A 21,846-nucleotide genomic window follows, 5' to 3' on the forward strand; every position below is an offset into this window, starting at 1 on the left:
CACCCTGCACCCAGTACCCTACACCCAGCACCCTGCACCTTACTCCCAGCACCCTGCACCCAGTACCCTACACCCAGCACCCTACACCTTACTCCCAGCACCCTACACCCAGCACCCAGCACCCTGCACCTTACACCCAGCACCCTACACCCAGCACCCTCCACCCAGAACCCTACACCCAGCACCCTGCACGTTACACCCAGCACCCTACACCCAGCACCCTGCACGTTACACCCTGCACCTTACTCCCAGCACCCTACACCCAGCGCCCTACACCCAGCACCCAGCACCCTGCACCCTGCACCTTGCACCCAGTACCCTACACCCAGCACCCTGCACCCAGTACCCTACACCCAGCACCCTGCACCTTACTCCCAGCACCCTGCACCCAGTACCCTACACCCAGCACCCTACACCTTACTCCCAGCACCCTACACCCAGCACCCAGCACCCTGCACCTTACACCCAGCACCCTACACCCAGCACCCTACACCCAGTACCCTGCACCTTACACCCAGCGCCCTACACCCAGTACCCTACACCCAGCACCCTGCACCTTACACCCAGCGCCCTACACCCAGCGCCCTGCACCCAGCACCCTGCACCCAGCGTCCTACACCCAGCGCCCTGCACCCAGCGCCCTACACCCAGCACCCTACACCCAGTGCCCTGCACTCTGCACCCAGCACCCAGCACCCAGCACCCTGCACCCAGTAGCCTACACCCAGCACCCTGCACCCTGCACCCTGCACCCTACACCCAGCACCCAGTACCCTACACCCTACACCCTGCACCTTACACCCAGCACCCTATACCCAGCACCCTACACCCAGAACCCTACACCCAGCACCCTGCACCTTACACCCAGCACCCTATACCCAGCACCATACACCCAGAACCCTACACCCAGCACCCTACACCCAGCGCCCTACACGCAGCGCCCTGCACCCTGCACCCAGCACCCAGCACCCTGCACCTTACTCCCAGCACCCTACACTCAGCACCCTACACCCAGCGCCCTACACCCAGTACCCTGCACCTTACACCCAGCACCCTGCACCCAGCACCCAGCACCCTACACCCAGCACCCTGCACCTTACACCCAGCACCCTACACCCAACACCCTACTCCCAGCACCCTACACTCAGCACCCTACACCCAGCACCTTACACCCAGCACCCTGCACCCAGCACCCAGCACCCAGCACCCTACACCCAGCACCCTGCACCTTACACCCAGCACCCTACACCCAGCACCCTACACCCAGCACCCTACACCCAGCACCCTGCACCTTACACCCAGCACCTTGCACCTTACACCCAGCACCCTACACCCAGCACCCTACACCCAGCACTCTACACTCAGAACCCTACACCCAGCACCCTGCACCTTACACCCAGCACCCTACACCCAGCGCCCTACACGCAGCGCCCTGCACCCTGCACCCAGCACCCTGCACCCTGCACCTTACACCCAGCACCCTACACCCAGCACCCTACACCCAGTACCCTGCACCTTACACCCAGCGCCCTACACCCAGTACCTTACACCCAGCACCCTGCACCTTACACCCAGCGCCCTACACCCAGCGCCCTGCACCCTGCACCCAGCACCCTGCACCCAGCGTCCTACACCCAGCGCCCTGCACCCAGCGCCCTACACCCAGCACCCTACACCCAGTGCCCTGCACTCTGCACCCAGCACCCTGCACCCAGCACCCTGCACCCAGCACCCTGCACCCTGCACCCAGTAGCCTACACCCAGCACCCTGCACCCTGCACCCTGCACCCAGCACCCAGTACCCTACACCTTACACCCAGCACCCTGCACCTTACACCCAGCACCCTATACCCAGCACCCTACACCCAGAACCCTACACCCAGCACCCTGCACCTTACACCCAGCACCCTATACCCAGCACCCTACACCCAGAACCCTACACCCAGCACCCTGCACCTTACACCCTGCACCCTACACCCAGCGCTCTACACGCAGCGCCCTGCACCCTGCACCCAGTACCCTGCACCCAGCACCCTGCACCTTACTCCCAGCACCCTACACTCAGCACCCTACACCCAGCGCCCTACACCCAGTACCCTGCACCTTACACCCAGCACCCTGCACCCAGCACCCAGCACCCTACACCCAGCACCCTGCACCTTACACCCAGCACCCTACACCCAACACCCTACTCCCAGCACCCTACACTCAGCACCCTACACCCAGCACCTTACACCCAGCACCCTGCACCCAGCACCCAGCACCCTACACCCAGCACCCTGCACCTTACACCCAGCACCCTACACCCAGCACCCTACACCCAGCACTCTACACCCAGAACCCTACACCCAGCACCCTGCACCTTACACCCAGCACCTTGCACCTTACACCCAGCACCCTGCACCCAGCACCCTGCACCCAGCACCCTGCACCCTGCACCCAGTAGCCTACACCCAGCACCCTGCACCCTGCACCCTGCACCCAGCACCCAGTACCCTACACCTTACACCCAGCACCCTGCACCTTACACCCAGCACCCTATACCCAGCACCCTACACCCAGAACCCTACACCCAGCACCCTGCACCTTACACCCAGCACCCTATACCCAGCACCCTACACCCAGAACCCTACACCCAGCACCCTGCACCTTACACCCTGCACCCTACACCCAGCGCTCTACACGCAGCGCCCTGCACCCTGCACCCAGTACCCTGCACCCAGCACCCTGCACCTTACTCCCAGCACCCTACACTCAGCACCCTACACCCAGCGCCCTACACCCAGTACCCTGCACCTTACACCCAGCACCCTGCACCCAGCACCCAGCACCCTACACCCAGCACCCTGCACCTTACACCCAGCACCCTACACCCAACACCCTACTCCCAGCACCCTACACTCAGCACCCTACACCCAGCACCTTACACCCAGCACCCTGCACCCAGCACCCAGCACCCTACACCCAGCACCCTGCACCTTACACCCAGCACCCTACACCCAGCACCCTACACCCAGCACTCTACACCCAGAACCCTACACCCAGCACCCTGCACCTTACACCCAGCACCTTGCACCTTACACCCAGCACCCTACACCCAGCACCCTACACCCAGCACTCTACACCCAGAACCCTACACCCAGCACCCTGCACCTTACACCCAGCACCCTACACCCAGCGCCCTACACGCAGCGCCCTGCACCCTGCACCCAGCACCCAGCACCCTGCACCTTACACCCAGCACCCTACACCCAGCACCCTACACCCAGTACCCTGCACCTTACACCCAGCGCCCTACACCCAGTACCCTACACCCAGCACCCTGCACCTTACACCCAGCGCCCTACACCCAGCGCCCTGCACCCAGCGCCCTACACCCAGCACCCTACACCCACTGCCCTGCACTCTGCACCCAGCACCCAGCACCCTGCACCCAGCACCCTGCACCCAGCACCCTGCACCCTGCACCCAGTAGCCTACACCCAGCACCCTGCACCCTGCACCCAGCACCCAGTACCTTACACCCTACACTCAGCACCCTGCACCTTACACCCAGCACCCTATACCCAGCACCCTACACCCAGAACCCTACACCCAGCACCCTGCACCTTACACCCAGCACCCTATACCCAGCACCCTACACCCAGAACCCTACACCCAGCACCCTGCACCTTACACCCTGCACCCTACACCCAGCGCTCTACACGCAGCGCCCTGCACCCTGCACCCAGTACCCTGCACCCAGTACCCTGCACCCAGCACCCTGCACCTTACTCCCAGCACCCTACACTCAGCACCCTACACCCAGCGCCCTACACCCAGTACCCTGCACCTTACACCCAGCACCCTGCACCCAGCACCCAGCACCCTACACCCAGCACCCTGCACCTTACACCCAGCACCCTACACCCAACACCCTACTCCCAGCACCCTACACTCAGCACCCTACACCCAGCACCTTACACCCAGCACCCTGCACCCAGCACCCAGCACCCTACACCCAGCACCCTGCACCTTACACCCAGCACCCTACACCCAGCACCCTACACCCAGCACTCTACACCCAGAACCCTACACCCAGCACCCTGCACCTTACACCCAGCACCTTGCACCTTACACCCAGCACCCTGCACCCAGCACCCTGCACCCAGCACCCTGCACCCTGCACCCAGTAGCCTACACCCAGCACCCTGCACCCTGCACCCTGCACCCAGCACCCAGTACCCTACACCTTACACCCAGCACCCTGCACCTTACACCCAGCACCCTATACCCAGCACCCTACACCCAGAACCCTACACCCAGCACCCTGCACCTTACACCCAGCACCCTATACCCAGCACCCTACACCCAGAACCCTACACCCAGCACCCTGCACCTTACACCCTGCACCCTACACCCAGCGCTCTACACGCAGCGCCCTGCACCCTGCACCCAGTACCCTGCACCCAGCACCCTGCACCTTACTCCCAGCACCCTACACTCAGCACCCTACACCCAGCGCCCTACACCCAGTACCCTGCACCTTACACCCAGCACCCTGCACCCAGCACCCAGCACCCTACACCCAGCACCCTGCACCTTACACCCAGCACCCTACACCCAACACCCTACTCCCAGCACCCTACACTCAGCACCCTACACCCAGCACCTTACACCCAGCACCCTGCACCCAGCACCCAGCACCCTACACCCAGCACCCTGCACCTTACACCCAGCACCCTACACCCAGCACCCTACACCCAGCACTCTACACCCAGAACCCTACACCCAGCACCCTGCACCTTACACCCAGCACCTTGCACCTTACACCCAGCACCCTACACCCAGCACCCTACACCCAGCACTCTACACCCAGAACCCTACACCCAGCACCCTGCACCTTACACCCAGCACCCTACACCCAGCGCCCTACACGCAGCGCCCTGCACCCTGCACCCAGCACCCAGCACCCTGCACCTTACACCCAGCACCCTACACCCAGCACCCTACACCCAGTACCCTGCACCTTACACCCAGCGCCCTACACCCAGTACCCTACACCCAGCACCCTGCACCTTACACCCAGCGCCCTACACCCAGCGCCCTGCACCCAGCGCCCTACACCCAGCACCCTACACCCACTGCCCTGCACTCTGCACCCAGCACCCAGCACCCTGCACCCAGCACCCTGCACCCAGCACCCTGCACCCTGCACCCAGTAGCCTACACCCAGCACCCTGCACCCTGCACCCAGCACCCAGTACCTTACACCCTACACTCAGCACCCTGCACCTTACACCCAGCACCCTATACCCAGCACCCTACACCCAGAACCCTACACCCAGCACCCTGCACCTTACACCCAGCACCCTATACCCAGCACCCTACACCCAGAACCCTACACCCAGCACCCTGCACCTTACACCCTGCACCCTACACCCAGCGCTCTACACGCAGCGCCCTGCACCCTGCACCCAGTACCCTGCACCCAGCACCCTGCACCTTACTCCCAGCACCCTACACTCAGCACCCTACACCCAGCGCCCTACACCCAGTACCCTGCACCTTACACCCAGCACCCTGCACCTTACACCCAGCACCCAGCACCCTACACCCAGCACCTGCACCTTACACCCAGCACCCTGCACCTTACACCCAGCACCCTACACCCAGCACCCTACACCCAGCACCCTACACCCAGTACTCTACACCCAGAATCCTACACCCAGCACCTTACACCCAGCACCCTGCACCTTACACCCAGCACCCTACACCCAGCACCCTACACCCAGAATCCTACATCCAGCACCCTGCACCTTACACCCAGCACCCTGCACCCTACACCCAGCGCCCTACACCCTGCACCCTGCACCCTGCACCCAGCACCCTGCACCCAGCGCCCTACACCCAGCGCCCTACACCCAGTAGCCTCCACCCAGCGCCCTACACCCAGCACCCTGCACCCAGTAGCCTCCACCCAGCACCCTACACCCAGTACCCTGCACCCAGTACTCTCCACCCAGCGCCCTACACCCAGCACCCAGCACCCTACACCCAGCACCCTACACTGCAGTGTTATCTTATATACAGGGTGCATGCACTGTGTGTGTAATGTAACTGAGGAATGTCTCTCATGTTATTGACGCTGGGTGTGATGCTATAGGTGAGTACGGTGATTGTGGTGACCGGTTGTGATGCTCTAGGTAAGCGTTGTCTCTCTGGGTGTGATGCTGTAGGTGAGCGCGGAGTCGCTGGAGGTGAGGGTGCATGTGGAGCCGGGCGAGGGAGCCGACTGTGGGACGGTGGGAGTTGCAATCGCGGGGGGCGCAGCCGCGCGTGCTGACGCTCTCCCCCACGCGCTGTGGCGGCCGCTCACTCTCCGTGCCATCGTCACCGCCAACTGCAGCCACACCGCCTCACTGCGGTAAGCCACAGGCATTCGTTCCCTTCAGCCGTGATCGCTGCAGTCACCCTCGATCACTTCAAGTTGCACGAGCGTCACTATGGCCAAAGCCTCCAATGCCACCATCACATCTCCTCACCAGCACTGCCTCCTCTCCGCCAGATCCCACAGCTGCTTCTGCCGGGTAGACACGCAGCAACCTACAACGTCTGCCCTCACAGTCTCCCACCGAATCATATATACAGCGCTCACCGGCCATGTTATCTTGCGGACATCTGTATTGCTTCTCCTGTTTTGCCACGAAATTCCGAGCATCTGTCTCAGACCCCTAAGTTCAAATATCAGCGACTTCATTTCGGGCTGCTTATACTCCGGATCCAGTTCAGGAATGCAGATCCTCAAAATACCCTTCTCTTTGCACTCGGACTCAAGTCATTTCTCTCGCAAAGCGGTTTCCCCAGCCATTCACAAACCATACATATGTAGAGGTGTTAACTACTCACTGTTCGGTAACCTGCATTGCCACTAGGTATCAAAGGGGCAGTGCGGCGTTACCTCTGTGTACATAACGGTTGGGGTCAGACGAGGTGAAGTAGATCGTAGCCACAGTTTGGTAAGAACCAATCAGACAGTTCCACGTGGGAATGTGGGATTGATTACACCTGGCCACAAACGGGTATAAGAAGGGTGACCGCGCAGAGCGCGGGGAGTTCTCTCCCTACACGAAGACCGAAGCCTGGGCTGAAGATAGCCAGGACCCTGGACCCAGCCTTCCAGCCCTTCTGAGGGCTAAGGCTCGGCATATCCAGTGGTCAAGACCCACCGGGCCAGCGGTGGGTCAGATAGCCTCCCCTAGGTCCCAGCCAGAGGACTCTAGGGTAGCGGTAGACGTGTAAGTAAGTCCCGCCAAGATAGGAGGCTGTACCCCCTTAGGTTAGGAAGAGACCTGTGTGTAGGTCACACTAAGTCCGAAGGCTGTACGTTCTTAGGGTATCGGGTGAGGGGACCGTATACCCCTCTGTGTGTTAAGGACTGTGTAAGAGAAGTATTACAATAAACAATGTGCCTCACAAGAAGGTTATTCGTCATTATAAACACTACACATACATACAAACCTGCCCTGCTGAATGGGCGTGCCTCTTGACCACCTGCTCACAGCACCCCCCCCCCCTTCCTCCCCCGCATGATTGACATTAATGCCTCAGTACACAAAGTCCAATCCAACCCTGACCTCCTCCCATCCATGACTCGCGATCCAGCCACAGGAAGCCATGACCACTGCAGATGGCCAGATTCACGTGGGCATTGTGGAGCCCACATTCTCAGAGCGGCTGCCAATGGAATTTGCATTTGACGCTCGTGACCACGTTGGTTCCTCGCGTTTGTGTTGAAGGCTTCTGCGCTACAAATGGCGGCTGGTTTCCATGGAGACAAATGAAGCCATCCGCTTGCCCATCTCCGTGGAGACTCACCACCCCGAGCTCACGGTGCCGGGCCGGACCCTGGCACCTGGACTTCACCGCGTGGTGTTCACGGCCTGGATGGGAGGAGGAGGAAATGTGGAGGAGGAAGAGGAGGACGATCGCTGGGAGGGGGGCGATGGTTCTGAGCCCCCTGACTCGGCACCGGACTTTGGCCGCGCCGAGGCGTTTGTGTCGTTGCGCCCAGGGTCGCTGGTGGCGGCTATTGTGGGTGGCGCGGGGCGCACAGTGAGCAGCGGCCGCCCCGTTCTCCTCGACGCCTCTGCATCGCACGACCCGGACTTGGGCCCCACGGCCATTGAGGGTCTTGCCATTCCCACACGGAACCCCCAGACCCTCACTGCGCCGACTGCTCTCAACTTCTCTTGGGCGTGCGGTGAGTGGCTCTCACAATCGCGACGCGACGCCCATGATTACACATGATGCTCGCACCCTGTTAGCGGTAGTCATGCTCGCGCAAGTTTGAACGCGAATCGGCACACTTAGTTACACATTTCGGCCAATGTACAGGAGGCGTCCACCGAGCTACGTGGCGTTGTGCTCAGGGAAGTATTTGAGCGTTCGCGCTGTCGCTGCTCGTGGTCGTGAGATAGAGGTGCACACACGGCGGTGTTCTGTGTTCCATACGCACGCGAACCGGCCAGGCTTCCGGCCGGTTCGGACCGGGAGCCACTCGTGCTCTGGTCTTGATCCCTGCAGATGCTTGTGAACCCTCGTGCCTGGAGACCGTCTCTCTGAGCCGCCCGGTTCTGGAGCTCCCCTCCGGCTGCCTGGTGGCGGGATCAGAGGTCACGGTGAAGGTGACGGTCTCCGCGCTAAGCAAGCCAAGTGCCGAGGCTGAGCAAATGCTGATGGTGGTGACGGGGGCCGTGCCAAGAGTGGAGATCAGGTAGGGCACGCTGTAGTTGTGTAATGCTTTGAATTTGTCGTTCTTGAAAAAAGCTTCTTACGTCAATGGGCTTTACTCGGTAAATAAACTTCTGATTCTGGGAGGCACAGGGCCCACGCGGGGGCACGGGGTCGGAGATTCAGGTGTCCGAGCGCCGTCTCCTGCTGCATCGCTCCCATCCGCCCTTTAATTCACAGCCGGGATCCGCAAGGCCCAGGGAACCTTTGAGATCGAGGCCACTGCCAAGGGCATATTCTCCAGGCTGGCTGATTAGTTATGCTGAACAAAGCTCGTGCTTTGAAACAAAACCGATAAATTGACTCTGCATAACCGAATTAACCCCTCAAGTCTAATTGGACCCCAACCAAGCAGTTAAAAAAGGGTTGTTGGCACACGCAATGAGACAAATGCTGGGAATTTCATAGCAAGGCAGGATAAGAGATGCAGAAGTCGGGGGGTGTTGGGAGACTGTGAGGGGAGATCTAGGAGGATGCTATGTAGCAGCTGTGGGATCTAGCAGAGGGTAAAAAGCATTGGTGAATCATGGGACCTCCTTTGCCAGTACCAAAATATGAGAATAAGTTTTCCCCTTTTTTCTGGCAACAAAACAGGTGTTAAGATGTTAGAACACCAAACTGAAACCTTTTACAAGGAATCATGTCTGCATTAACCACAATACTTGTGGTCTTTAGAAATGGTATGTAGGTTATCATTACGAGATGTATTATATGTATCCTGTTTGAAACACGAGCCAAGTTCCCAAAGTTCCCGCACTCCTAGGCAAAGGGAAGGAAAGGAGGTGAGAACAAATCCTGGATTCGGCCTTGGGGCCAAGCGCTGCTCCCGGAGACCCTAGACTGCCCCTCCTTCCCAACGTGTCTCCTGTGTCCACAGCTGCATCTCTAACTGCGGGGCCAAGGTGATCCCGGGGCAGCGGCTGGCGCTTCACTGCTTGTGTCACGACTGTCAGGGCCCAGTGTCCTACAACTGGTCCCTGAGACAGCGAGAGGAGCAGGTACAGATGTTCGAGTGCACAGAGAGATGTTGTGTGTGGAGACCTGGGTCCGTGTTAATTGATGGAAACTTGGGTCAGGGTTAACTCACGGAGACTCCTCTCCAGCGAGCCATCGCCACACTTTGCACAAATGCCACGGTGCAATTACGGAGACTGTACGGTGGTTGTGGATGCTTAGGATGCAGCACTGGTGGAACGGGATGTGGACTGGGCAGCGGTGAGCACCACGGGACGGGAGCAGCCGTACCTCGTGTTCACGCCGGGAGCTCTGAGCAACCACACGGGAAACGGCATCATCCGGGTTACAGGCGAGACCCTACTTCATGCTTCTGCGTGTACTTGCGTGCTTCTGTGTGCTGCTGCTTGCTCCTACGTCTTGCTACGGAGTGACATGTATTGCCTTCCTGTGCAGTGTCCAACCAGGGTGCCGTGGCGCTGGCTGAGTTTGCGGTAGTGGTGGTGCCGCCCCCACACCGTGGCCACTGCTCCGTGAGCCCCACCACAGGCTTGGCGCTCTCCACGCGCTTCTCCATGCTCTGCTCAGAGTTCAGCTCTCCCGAGCCTCCACTCATTTACTGCTTCACCGCCGAAGACGGACACACGTGTATGCATGCATGTGCACCCGCACGTACACACTCTCGCACGCGCTCTCTCGTCACCTGCTCATGCACGCATGCCAACTCACATGTCTCCTGTGGTGCCGCAGCCTCCCTGCTGCAGTGCGGAGCGGAGCCCATGATGGAGGCCGTGCTGTTGCCCGCGGGGGACCCAGTGAATGGCGGGCGACTCCTGCTGCGTGTCTCCGTGACGGACGCGCTCGGAGCTGCGCTCTCCCAGCTCGTGTCTGTCACGGTAAGACGCCGCCGCCGCCCCATCTCGCAACACGTTGCCCGGTCTATCTCCTTAAGACACGTCGCCGCTCGTTGCAGAGGTTCACTGTTTGGATCTGGCAGGCTGCCCTGGGTAACACTGAGATTGTATTAACCTCAAAATACTTTGGGCCGTCTGCTTCGCAGGGCATGTTAAAGATCTCGTGACATCGTTTGAAGAGTAGACCATTGTGTGCTGGCGTCACGATAAAAAAATAACCAAATTAAAAATTACACGCCCACTCACATGAGTGAGTGAGTGAGTTGGGGAGTTGGTGACCTTCAGCGTACTGGTTGAACAATGTGGATGATGACATGAACCAGTCTGGTAAACCTCAACACGGGAGGAGGAATCAATGAGTAAAGTCCATGGGAACAGTGACCATGGGAGTAGCAATAGAAGTGTGAAGAGGAGCCAACTGACTGCCAGTGGAGTGAGCGAGGGACCGGAATTCATCGGTGCTGAACCCTCACCCTGGCGCCTTTACCTGCTGGGATCACAGGTGGTGGGTTCAGGGTGAGTTCAGGGTAGGATTACAGTTGGTGGGGTGAATATGTGGTCAGTGTGAGGTTAGGGCCAGTGGGATCAAGATTTTTGTGATGAGAGGTGAATGGTGTGTGGTTAGGTGGGTGGCCTTTGTGGTGTGGTGAGGTGCGTGGTGTCTGTATGTATGCACCGTATATAGCTAACCATGCAATCGAAGGTGCGGGGGAAAGACAACAAACTAAACACAGAAATCAGTTCTAAAGAAATGAGTTTTCAATCTAGATTTAAACGATGTGATGAGGTGAGTGACATGTGTGGTGAGGTCAGTGGGATGAGTGGGGTGTGTGTGGCGTGGTGAGTGGTGCGTGTGGTGAAATGAGTGGTGTGCTGTCCACGTAGGTGGGCGTAGCGCTGGCCGAGGGTGGCGTGGGCCTGGACGTGGGCGACCCGCTGGCGCTGGTTCACACGGAGAACGTGGGCGCCCTAGCACAGCTCACGAACGCCGTGGCCTCCGTGCTCAACCAACCCAGCAGATCGGAGGGGGGGGAGACCCCCGCACAGAATGAACAGGTGGGGGCACGGATGGAAACACGAGTGGGAACACGGATGGGAACGGAAACAGGAGCAGGGAGAGACACAATACCGAGCAGGCGCACACGCCAGTTGGTTCTGTCTGCATCCTGACGTTTGCTATTTATTCCATTCTGTGTGATAACTGATGCATAGCTGCCTGCTGTCTGCTGCGTCCTGTGTGCTGCCTGCTGTGTGTTTGTCCGTTGATCACCGTGTACTTTGTGTGCGCTGTGCATACTGGGGGCTGCAGCTGAGGGAGAAGATGATCGTGGCGCTGGGCGAGATGCCGGTCCGCGGGGTGCAGGGTGCTCAGCAGCTCTCGGAAGCTTTGAGCCAGATCACCGCGCGACCCAACGAGCTCAGCCACCAGGCGCGGGTACCAGCGGCATGGCCACAACTCGCACCGACACCGTAACCCTCAACCATGACCGCGAGCGCCGCTGCTGCCACCATCACCACCGGCACGTGTCCGTGTCGTGCGCGTGTCCCCGTCAGCTGCGAGCCAGCGCTACGCTGTCCACGCTGAGCGCGTCCCTCCAGGGCGCGGCCGTCCTGGATGGGGAGGAGCGGGAGCAGGGTGCCGCCGGAATGGAGCAGGGCGCCCGGTGCCTCGTGGCCGTGGCGAGCAACATCCTCCAGGTCACCGTGGAGACGGCTCACGGCCGAGAAGACCGCGACGCAGGCCAGGTAGCGGCGCATCTGTGTGCGCGTGGCCCTCGCCACACCCCACCCCCTTGTGCGCCGTACCAGCCCTCGTGGGTACCTGCCCCAACAACCTGTGTGGGCTCCATGGGATTTTTTGTCTTGTGTGTGTGTGGCTCAGCGGTAGGTTGAGCAGCTCGCTTCGAGAAGGTGAAATCTTGGTTGAGGATTGACTCGGCCAATCAGCCAACTAGGGCCAATTTGTGAGGAAGTCAACAATAACTCATCTATGAATGGATTCACCCCTCACCAAAGGAATGTGAAATTTCCTTGACTGGCTCAGGGTAGCAAATCACTTTGACTCGTGTGTGTGCGTGTACGCGTGCGTTCACTCGCGCATGTGTGCGCGTGTGTGCACGAGTACTCGTGCGTGTGGGGAGCCGGTAGTGCAGCGGATAATGCGCTGCTCTACAAACACGGCGATCCAGGTTCGATTCCCGCTCAAGGTCAATACAAGTGACGATTATCTGAACCGGTACTGGGCCTTCCCGAATTAGACTCAGCTTCAAATTAGTACCTGATGCAGTCTATAAACATCCCCACTGAGGAGACAAAGGCAGCTGTGGATCGTGTTGGCTACCCACCCCCTCATGTGCCATTCTGGCCTTCATAGGTGCTCGTTAACAGCACTTGCTCCTACAGTCTGTTAAGGCTATACGGGGGATATTTGTCTTTGTGCGTGACTCAAGGTGTCAAGGCAGGCTCTGGAGGCCCTGGACACTTTGCAGGGCGTGCTGCTCTCAAAGAGGGTCCCAGGGGAGGGCACGATGCTCGTATCCACGCCAGCTCTGACCCTCGCGATGGACCGGTGTGTACCGACCGTGCACACCACGCGACCACGCACACAAACCACCGGCATGCGCACCCTGCATTCCCCATTTCCAGATGGATAAAAAGTCTAAAGTGAGGCTGAGATTCTAGATTTTTTACGATGTCATTTGGTGTTTTGTTGACGTTACTTCGGCGGCGTCGCGTCTGCGCTTTTCCTGACGAAAGTGGGGTCGGACGACACGAAGACGATTCATCATGCAATGCAATCCAAAACCTGTCCACATTCGCATTAGACTCGTATTTCCGTATCTGTTCACACATCAGTACAATAGTCACTCTAAAAATGTTGAATGTTCCTCTAACTTGATTTTGTAATTGTACGATGATCAGTCTAAAATAATCTGCTGGAGCCGACTCACGCTACAGGAACTATATCTCATTTAACACTGATTTATGCTTATGCAATATTCTCGATTTTTCATGTGACACAGTTTTTTTTGTACTGATTTCTATTTGCTTCAATGGTGGTTGACGTGGTTGTTGTAGTTATTGTGGTTGCTTATGGTTGTGGTGGTTGTTGTGGTTGTTGTGGTTGCCGTAGTTGTTGTGGTTGACGTGGTTGTTGTGGTTGACAGCCGTTCTGGAGAGTCGATGTCCGGCTTCGCTATTGGAGGATCCCAGAGCTCGGACGCGGCCTTCACCCTGCCCAGCGCGCTGCCTCTCCCCTCTGCAGAGCCTGTTGATATCCAGGTGACCCTCACCTCATCCTCGCTTATCAAAACTTAACAAGGTCAGGCTCACTGAGCGATATAGCTCTTTTTCAGAAGTGACCTGGCCACAAATGATAACTCAACCAAGTGACTTATTGTGGGGAAATTTACTGCAGCCAAGTACTCTAAACGCATGTTGATTCTAAATATGGAGGGAAAAACCAGACGACCTATAGAAAAAAACCAGACGACCACGCGGAGAACACGCAAGCTCCATATATGCCGCAGGCGTCAGGGTCGGGATCCAACCCACGACCTCCAGCATATCAGGCGAGGTAGTGAGCATCTTGCCAACGCGGTGCCCCACCCTCACCTCACCTCACCCGACTCTACTGTTGCGTTGTGTTTCTTTGTACGTTGGCCACCAAACGCTCAGATCCCCCCTGCACTGGGACTAAAACTGCTTGTCTGCCCCCCCCCCCACCCCGCGTGCATGTGTGCACGTGTGTGTGCGCGTGCACGTATCCATAAACTGGTCCTGGGCCTCCCCTAGGTCGACTCAGCCTCAAATGAGTACCTGGTGCGATGTGTAAACATCGCCACTAGGGAGACAAAGGCGGCCGGGCGTGGTGTTGGCCACCCACCCCCTCGTGTGCCGTGCCGGCCTTTATAGGTTCTCGATAACAGCACTTGCCCCTACAGTCTGTTAAGGCTATACGGGGGATCTTTGTCTTTATATCCGTATGTGCATGAGCATTTGTGTGCGTGCATGTGTGCGTGTGCGAGTAGATGGTGAGCTTCGTGTCGAACCCGTTTGCCTGGTCGGCGGAGGGAGGGGAGGTGAGCGGCCCGGTGAGCAGCCTCTCGCTTCTCTCCGCCGTGGACCGCGCTCCGATCCCCGTGCACAACCTGAGCCAGCCCATCGAGGTGAGGGCTCCACACAGCAGGGGGGAGGTGCCAGTGGACAATCCGAGGCGTGGGCCGTGGATATTCCCCGAGAAAACGTATTTAATATTTTTTATTGATGTGAGGACCAAATTAAAACGTTTAAAATATCACGACTGCCGTCCCACCTCTTAGAAAGTTTCATGAACGGCCTCTGGGAGATGCTGCGTGAGCACTGGGGTCCCGACAACGTCACGGGACATTCAAAGTCCGCTGTGAAGCAGTAATACGCTTTAGTTAATACACACCCCAGTATTAACCGGGGCGGCCCGCCGGAACGTCTGGGCTATTGCTCGGCCGCGTCACCGCCCACGACACCCTGAGGTCGCGTGCGGTTGCGCACGCGTCACCCCAGTGCTCGTGTTGTTCAAACCCCGTGCCATCGTCCGCCTCGCCCTTACGCCGTTGTAGATAATGCTGCCGCAGGCCGCTCCCTCAGAGCTGAGTCGTGCCTTGGTGCCGGGAGACGGGCGGCTCACCCTGCTGCAGGTGAACGTGACGCGGGACGACCTCACGCTGGTGGTCACCGTGGAGACGGGCGGGCAGGCGATGCGCCTCGCGCTCTTCCTGTCACAGGGAGAGGAACCGACAGAGCGGCGGCACAACCTGAGCGTGTCGGTGGACACGCACGGTGAGGCATGGCGGGGTAACGCGCATGCATGCACACACAGCAGGGTGCCCGTGTCTTCTTCACGTGTGAGGCACAGGATCACACACCGGCACCCCCCTCCCTGCTGTCGCCGTGCAGGCACCGAGTACACATGGCTCGTCGAGCCCGAGGAGCTGCCGGGCGCTGGAACTTACTACGTGGGCGTGCAGGCAGAGCACGGCGCCGATGGCACAGGTGGGGGTTCCGCTCTGCACCGTGTGGTGGATGCTGTGGTTTGGGTGTGCGGGTGGGATAGGGTTTGTCTGACGTGGCGATTGTTGTTGTGGTTTTTGACAGGAAACGCGTCGTTCTGGGTGGGAACGTTCGCCACTCGCTGTCTCTACTGGCACGAGACGCAGCGACGCTGGGCAGGGGACGGGTGCAGAGTGGGTGCTTCCCACGCCACACTGTGTCACTTCACAACACGGACCACATCCTCACCCCACAGTCCACCATACCAGAGTGCATCACATCTCACCAGATAACACCTCACCTCACTTCCCCACAGCACATCACAATACACCTCAACCACACCGCGTGACTCGTGTGTGTGTTAGGTGGGCCCCCTCACCACCGCGACGCTCACCCACTGCCTGTGCTCTCACCTGACGTCGTTCGGCGCGGGCTTCCTGGTGATGCCCAATGTGGTGGATGTGTCGCGCACGGCCGAGCTCTTCGCCACCGTATCGGAGAACCCAGTGGTGGTGAGCGTCGTGGCCGCCGTGCTGCTCCTCTACCTCCCCATCGTGGTGTGGGCACGGCGCAAAGACCGCCAGGACCTCGCCAAGGTGCATGCACGGTGCGAGCACGTGTGTACATCCGCAAGTGTATCGGCGTGCGGATATGTGCAGCCTCTTGGAGCACTTGTTGATGCAAAGGCGGCGGCACAGGCAGCATCCCTCACTGGAGAGTAACGCTCACCCTGGCTGCCGGTCGCAGGTGAAGGTGACCGTCCTGGCCGATAATGACCCCCAGGCCCAGCAGCGCTACCTCGTCACGGTGTACACGGGCCACCGGCGCGGGGCCTGCACGACCGCCAAGGTGCGGGGGCTGGGGGTGGCGTGGTGGGGTGGTGGCACGGTCGCGTCGGTAGAGGCGGGCGGACGTGCACAGGCGAAGGGGAAGAGCAAGGTGTTGAACCTGGGCGTGGACAGGTAACGCTGACGCTGTACGGCGCCGATGCGGAGAGTGAGCCGCACCTGCTGGCGGACGAGCGCAAGCCATTGCTGGAGCGCGGCGGCGTCGACTCGTTCCTGCTCACGACGCTGGCGCCGCTCGGGGAGCTGCAGGCCGTGCGCTTGTGGCACGACAACTCGGGGACAGACCCGTCCTGGTACCGCACCGCACACAATCCACACAGACCACGCAGCGCCCCACACACGTCTTGTGTTCTGTACACACACGCGTGTCATGTCGCGTGTCGTGCCGCATGTCGTACAGGTCGCGTGTCGTGCTACGTGTCGTACAGGTACGTGAGTCGCGTGGTCGTGCAGGACCTGGAGCAGGAAGAGCGATTCCACTTCCTGTGCGACGCATGGCTCGCACTCGACGTGGGGGAGGGGTCACTTGACCGCGTCTTCCCAGCGGCGAGCACCACGGATCTCAAGCAGTTCCGGTGACGTACACACACACACGCGTACACGAGTGCGCATACGCACACAGACAAGCACGTACATGCAGCATGCATGTACACACACACGCACGTACAAACATCCACACACACACGTATACGCATGTGCGCTTACACGCACGTGCATAAATGTAGTGCACGTATACACGCACAAGCGTACACACGCGCATACACACACGCATGCTTACACACACATGTGCATGCAACACGTGTGTATGAGTACCCGTGGTGTGGCCACCGCCAGGGCCTTACATGGTCGCGGTGCATGTACACATGGCACGTGTGTGCACGTGGGCACACAGCTGGAGGAGCGCACACCTCATGCTCACTGCCCAACGAATCCCCATTCACCCTCACCACTCTGCACACTCACCCCTCGCTGACCATTCCTAGCACATGCTAGTCGCCATTCACCCTTATCCCTCACATCTCAGCATCACCTCTGCATGTGTATTTGACACGCAACTGCATTTGTCATGTGTCCCTGTTCACAAACCAGTGCAGCAATCACCCTAAATCTGTTTTGCTGTGCTATAACTTTACTATGAACGGCCGTAAAATAATTTGATCCATATTTCACTAAATGTATTTATTTTAAGTCACATCGATTGATGTTTGTGTACTGCTTGAGATTTGTTGCGTAATACGGTGGTGTCTGCCCTGAATTGTATTCGGTTGTTTTTGCTCTAATTGATATTTGCTTCATCGCTGCACCTTATTCAATGTTATTGCTTTCGTCAACGTTGGTGACCAAAGTTGGTGACCTGGCCTCGTGAGGTCTCGCTCGGTGAAACCAATTAAACTTGGAATTCCCCGGCCCTGGCATCGCCTCCCCAGGAACCTCTTCTACCAGAAGACCACACGAGATTTCCGCGACGGACACCTCTGGTTCTCCGTGCTGAGCCGCCCACCCCGCAGCCCTTTCACCTGCGTGCAGCGCGTCTCCTGCTGCCTGTCCTTGTTGCTGTGCACCATGCTCACCAGCATCATGTTCTGGGGCGTCCCCACGGGCCCGCCAAATGCCAAACTCGATCTTGGTGAGCAGCCACCTCACCGCTCCTCTCTCCCCGCCTCACTCCCACGGCCCCGCGTCTACAGCTGTATGGATCTGCTTGGATGAGGAGAGGTGGCGTGGTGGTCAGCGCACTGTGTGACGAACCCGGTGACCTGAGTTCGATTCCCGCTCACGGCCACTAATAAGTCGTGGGCCTCACCTCGGTCGACTCAACCTCAAATTAGTACCTGGTGCGATGTACAAACATCACGACTCAGTAGATAAAGGTGCCAGGCATGGTTCTGGCCACCTATACAGTGAGGGAAAAAAGTATTTGATCCCCTGCCCATTTTGTAGGTTTGCCCACTGACAAAAAATGATCAGCCTGTAATTGTAATGGTAGGTTTATTTGAATAGTGAGAGACAGAATAACAGCAAAAATCCAGAAAAACGCATGTCAAAAATGTTATAAATTGGTTTGCATTTTAATGAGAGAAATAAGTTTTTGACCCCTCTGCAAAATATGACTTAGTACTTGATGGTAAAACCCTTGTTGGCAATCACAGAGGTCAGACGTTTCTTGTAGTTAGCCACCAGGTTTGCACACATCTCAGGAGGGATTTTGTCCCACTCCTCTTTGCAGATCTTCTCCAAAGCATTAAGGTTTCGAGGCTGACGTTTGGCAACTCGAACCTTCAGCTCCCTCCACATATTTTCTATGGGATTAAGGTCTGGAGACTGGCTAGGCCACTCCAGGACCTTAATGTGCTTCTTCTTGAGCCACTCCTTTGTTGCCTTGGCCGTGTGTTTTGGGTCATTGTCATGCTGGAATACCCATCCACGACCCATTTTAAATTCCCTGGCTGAGGGAAGGAGGTTCTCACCCAAGATTTAACGGTACATGGCCCCGTCCATCGTCCCTTTGATGCGGTGAAGTTGTCCTGTCCCCTTAGCAGAAAAACACCCCCAAAGCATGTTTCCACCTCCATGTTTGACGGTGGGGATGGTGTTTTTGGGGTCATAGGCAGCATTCCTCCTCCTCCAAACACGGCGAATTGAGTTGATGCCAAAGAGCTCCATTTTGGTCTCATCTGACCACAACACTTTCACCCAGTTGTCCTCTGAATCATTCAGATGTTAATTGGCAAACTTCAGACGGGCATGTGTATGTGCTTTCTTGAGCAGGGGGACCTTGCGGGCGCTGAAGGATTTCAGTCCTTCATAGCGTAGTGTGTTACCAATTATTTTCTTGGTGACTATGGTCCTAGCTGCCTTGAGATCATTGACAAGATCCTCCCGTGTAGTTCTGGGCTGATTCCTCACCATTCTCATGATCATTGCAACTCCACGAGGTGAGATCTTGCATGGAGCCCCAGGCCGAGGGAGATTGACAGTTCTTTTGTGTTTCTTCCATTTGCGAATAATCGCACCAATTGTTGTCACCTTCTCACCAAGCTGCTTGGCAATGGTCTTGTAGCCCATTCCAGCCTTGTGTATGTCCACAATCCTGTCCCTGACATCCTTGGAGAGCTCTTTGGTCTTGGCCATGGTGGAGAGTTTGGCTCTGATTGATTGATTGCTTCTGTGGACAGGTGTCTTTTATACAGGTAACAAGCTGAGATTAGGAGCACTCCCTTTAAGACTGTGCTCCTAATCTCAGCTCGTTACCTGTATAAAAGACACCTGGGAGCCAGAAATCTTTCTGATTGAGAGGGGGTCAAATACTTATTTCCTTCATTAAAATGCCAATCAATTTATAACATTTTTGACATGCGTTTTTCTGGATTATTTTGTTATTATTCTGTGTCTCACTGTTCAAAAAAACCTACCATTAAAATTATAGACTGATAATTTATTTGTCAGTAGGCAAACGTACAAAATCAGCAGGGGATCAAATACTTTTTCCCTCACTGTACCCTCGTGTGCAGTGCCGGCTTTCATAGATGCTCACTAACAGCACTTGCCCCAACAGCCTGTTAAGGCTATATGGGAGATCTTTGTTTTTTTTTGTCTGGGGAGAGGTGGCATAGTGGTCAGCACGCTGTGGTACAAATGCACTGACATGAGTTAAAGTTTCAGCTGTGGCTAACATCAGTGGCCAGTGATATCTGAACCGATCCCGCACCTGCCGTAGGTCGACTCGTCCTTGAAAAAGTACCTGGTGTGGTGTCAACACCAGTGCTGGGGAGACAAAAGTAGCCAGCTGAATAGGTACTCACTGACAGCGTTCGGCCCAATAGTGTATGTAGGCTAAGCAAGGGATTTTTGTATTTGGTGATGATGAAAATGGTCATGATGGTGGTGATGTAATTATGGTGGTGGTGGTGATGATGGTAGTAATGGTGATATAGATGGTAATAGTGGTGTTGGTGGTGATGTTGGCGATGTTGTCACAGGTGGGATTGAGATCACATGGACAGAAGTGATGATCGGCATCGAGAGCTCCATCCTTATGTTCCCTATCAACCTCCTCATCGTGCAGTTCTTCCGCAACGTGCGCCCCAAACCCAACCGCCTGTCTCCAAGGCAACCGGCCCGATCCGCCCTCCCCGCCAAACCCGAGCCCCCTATCAACAAACCCGGGAGCATTCAGGTGAGAGGCGAGCCCCCATAACCAGACTTGGACTCGGGGACCGTGGCAGCGTGGCCTGCATGCTGCCGTGTGGTCTTCCGTGCCCCCCCCTTCCCCCTCTGCGTCACGAGCAGGAGCTGCGCAGGCTGGCACGCCGTGTGCTGCGGGCGCTGTGGCCCCGAGACACCCCGAGGGTGGCGGCCGCTGTGGCGGACGAGTCGGACGCGTGCCGCCTCACGGGGCTCGAGATGAGGACACTAGCGGCGCCGGAGCGGCGCATGGCACCGCTCGACCGGAGAACGGGTGCACGTGAGCGGCGCGGGGAAGAGCGCAGGGGGCCGCCCTGCGGCGCGGACAGGGAGGTGTCTCGGCTGCTGACGCTGGTGTCAGACGCGGCACGGGCACCGGCCTCTGCCAACGGCGACTTCTATGGCCCGGAGCGCAGGCACCTGGACTCGGTGTGCCTAGCCCTGGAGAAGCTGCTGCCCCCAGGTGTGAGCTGCACCCACCCGGGGTCTCCACTGTCTCTCCCGGTGGATCCCCACCGCCGCAGGGCGATCGCGAACGCCTCCCAACTGAGGGCGAAAGCATCAGCTCCGTCCGTTTATTTGTAACACGGGGGCATGGTAACTCCTGTAAAGAAGATTCAAGGTGAAGATCCTCGTGCAGGATTGTGTTGCTATTCAGAATTCGCCCTAATGAGAAGGGAGAGGCAGTGGCAGGACCATGAAGGGTCTGGAAGATGAGATGTTTGTGTAATTGTGTACGTGCATCGTCATGTCGGTGAGTCATCATGTACGTGTGTCATTTTGTACATGAGTCTTCATGTACGTGAGTCTTCATGTACGTGAGTCGTCGTGTATGTCTGTCATCGTGTATGTGTGTCATGTAATGGTTAGCGCGCTGCGCTACGAACCTGGCGAATCAAATTAGATTCCAGCTCACGGCTAACACCAGTGATGATGATCTAAACTGTTCCTGGACCTCCCCTAGGTCGACTCAGCCTAAAATAAGTACAGTTGCCTCGCCTTTTATGCGCGTTTACATAACACGATTTAGAAATAGCGCGTTAGATTTATTTACACTTATTTTTATGCATGCACGATTATTGAAATAACGTGTTCCAGCGCGTTGGCCACGGTGTAGGGAACGCACTGCGAGCTAATCGCTAGTC

At 57.7% G+C, this 21,846-nt stretch overlaps 1 protein-coding gene across 4 annotated transcripts in view; it reads left to right on the top strand.

Annotated features, from left to right (window-relative positions):
* Window positions 1–21,846, top strand: part of LOC116945100 (polycystin-1-like protein 2) — a 69,868-nt gene that overhangs the window by 23,502 nt on the left and 24,520 nt on the right. For all 4 annotated transcript variants that reach the window (XM_032959211.2, XM_032959208.2, XM_032959209.2 and 1 more), the window contains exons 12-34: window positions 6,219–6,406; window positions 7,779–8,242; window positions 8,566–8,755; window positions 9,650–9,770; window positions 9,949–10,078; window positions 10,183–10,374; window positions 10,477–10,622; window positions 11,526–11,696; window positions 11,950–12,075; window positions 12,195–12,386; window positions 13,091–13,209; window positions 13,808–13,922; window positions 14,672–14,809; window positions 15,239–15,458; window positions 15,576–15,671; window positions 15,774–15,862; window positions 16,034–16,264; window positions 16,416–16,517; window positions 16,631–16,809; window positions 16,945–17,091; window positions 17,944–18,143; window positions 20,497–20,693; window positions 20,807–21,164. In XM_032959211.2, coding sequence (XP_032815102.2) covers window positions 6,219–6,406; window positions 7,779–8,242; window positions 8,566–8,755; window positions 9,650–9,770; window positions 9,949–10,078; window positions 10,183–10,374; window positions 10,477–10,622; window positions 11,526–11,696; window positions 11,950–12,075; window positions 12,195–12,386; window positions 13,091–13,209; window positions 13,808–13,922; window positions 14,672–14,809; window positions 15,239–15,458; window positions 15,576–15,671; window positions 15,774–15,862; window positions 16,034–16,264; window positions 16,416–16,517; window positions 16,631–16,809; window positions 16,945–17,091; window positions 17,944–18,143; window positions 20,497–20,693; window positions 20,807–21,164 — 4,111 coding nt within the window. The remainder of the gene's footprint in view (window positions 1–6,218; window positions 6,407–7,778; window positions 8,243–8,565; window positions 8,756–9,649; window positions 9,771–9,948; window positions 10,079–10,182; window positions 10,375–10,476; window positions 10,623–11,525; window positions 11,697–11,949; window positions 12,076–12,194; window positions 12,387–13,090; window positions 13,210–13,807; window positions 13,923–14,671; window positions 14,810–15,238; window positions 15,459–15,575; window positions 15,672–15,773; window positions 15,863–16,033; window positions 16,265–16,415; window positions 16,518–16,630; window positions 16,810–16,944; window positions 17,092–17,943; window positions 18,144–20,496; window positions 20,694–20,806; window positions 21,165–21,846) is intronic.

Source organism: Petromyzon marinus, chromosome 23, assembly GCF_048934315.1.
Source record: "Petromyzon marinus isolate PM22_M1 ecotype Great Lakes invasive population chromosome 23, UKy_Petmar_22M1.pri1.0, whole genome shotgun sequence".
In the NCBI taxonomy this organism is placed as follows: Eukaryota; Metazoa; Chordata; class Hyperoartia; order Petromyzontiformes; family Petromyzontidae; genus Petromyzon; species Petromyzon marinus.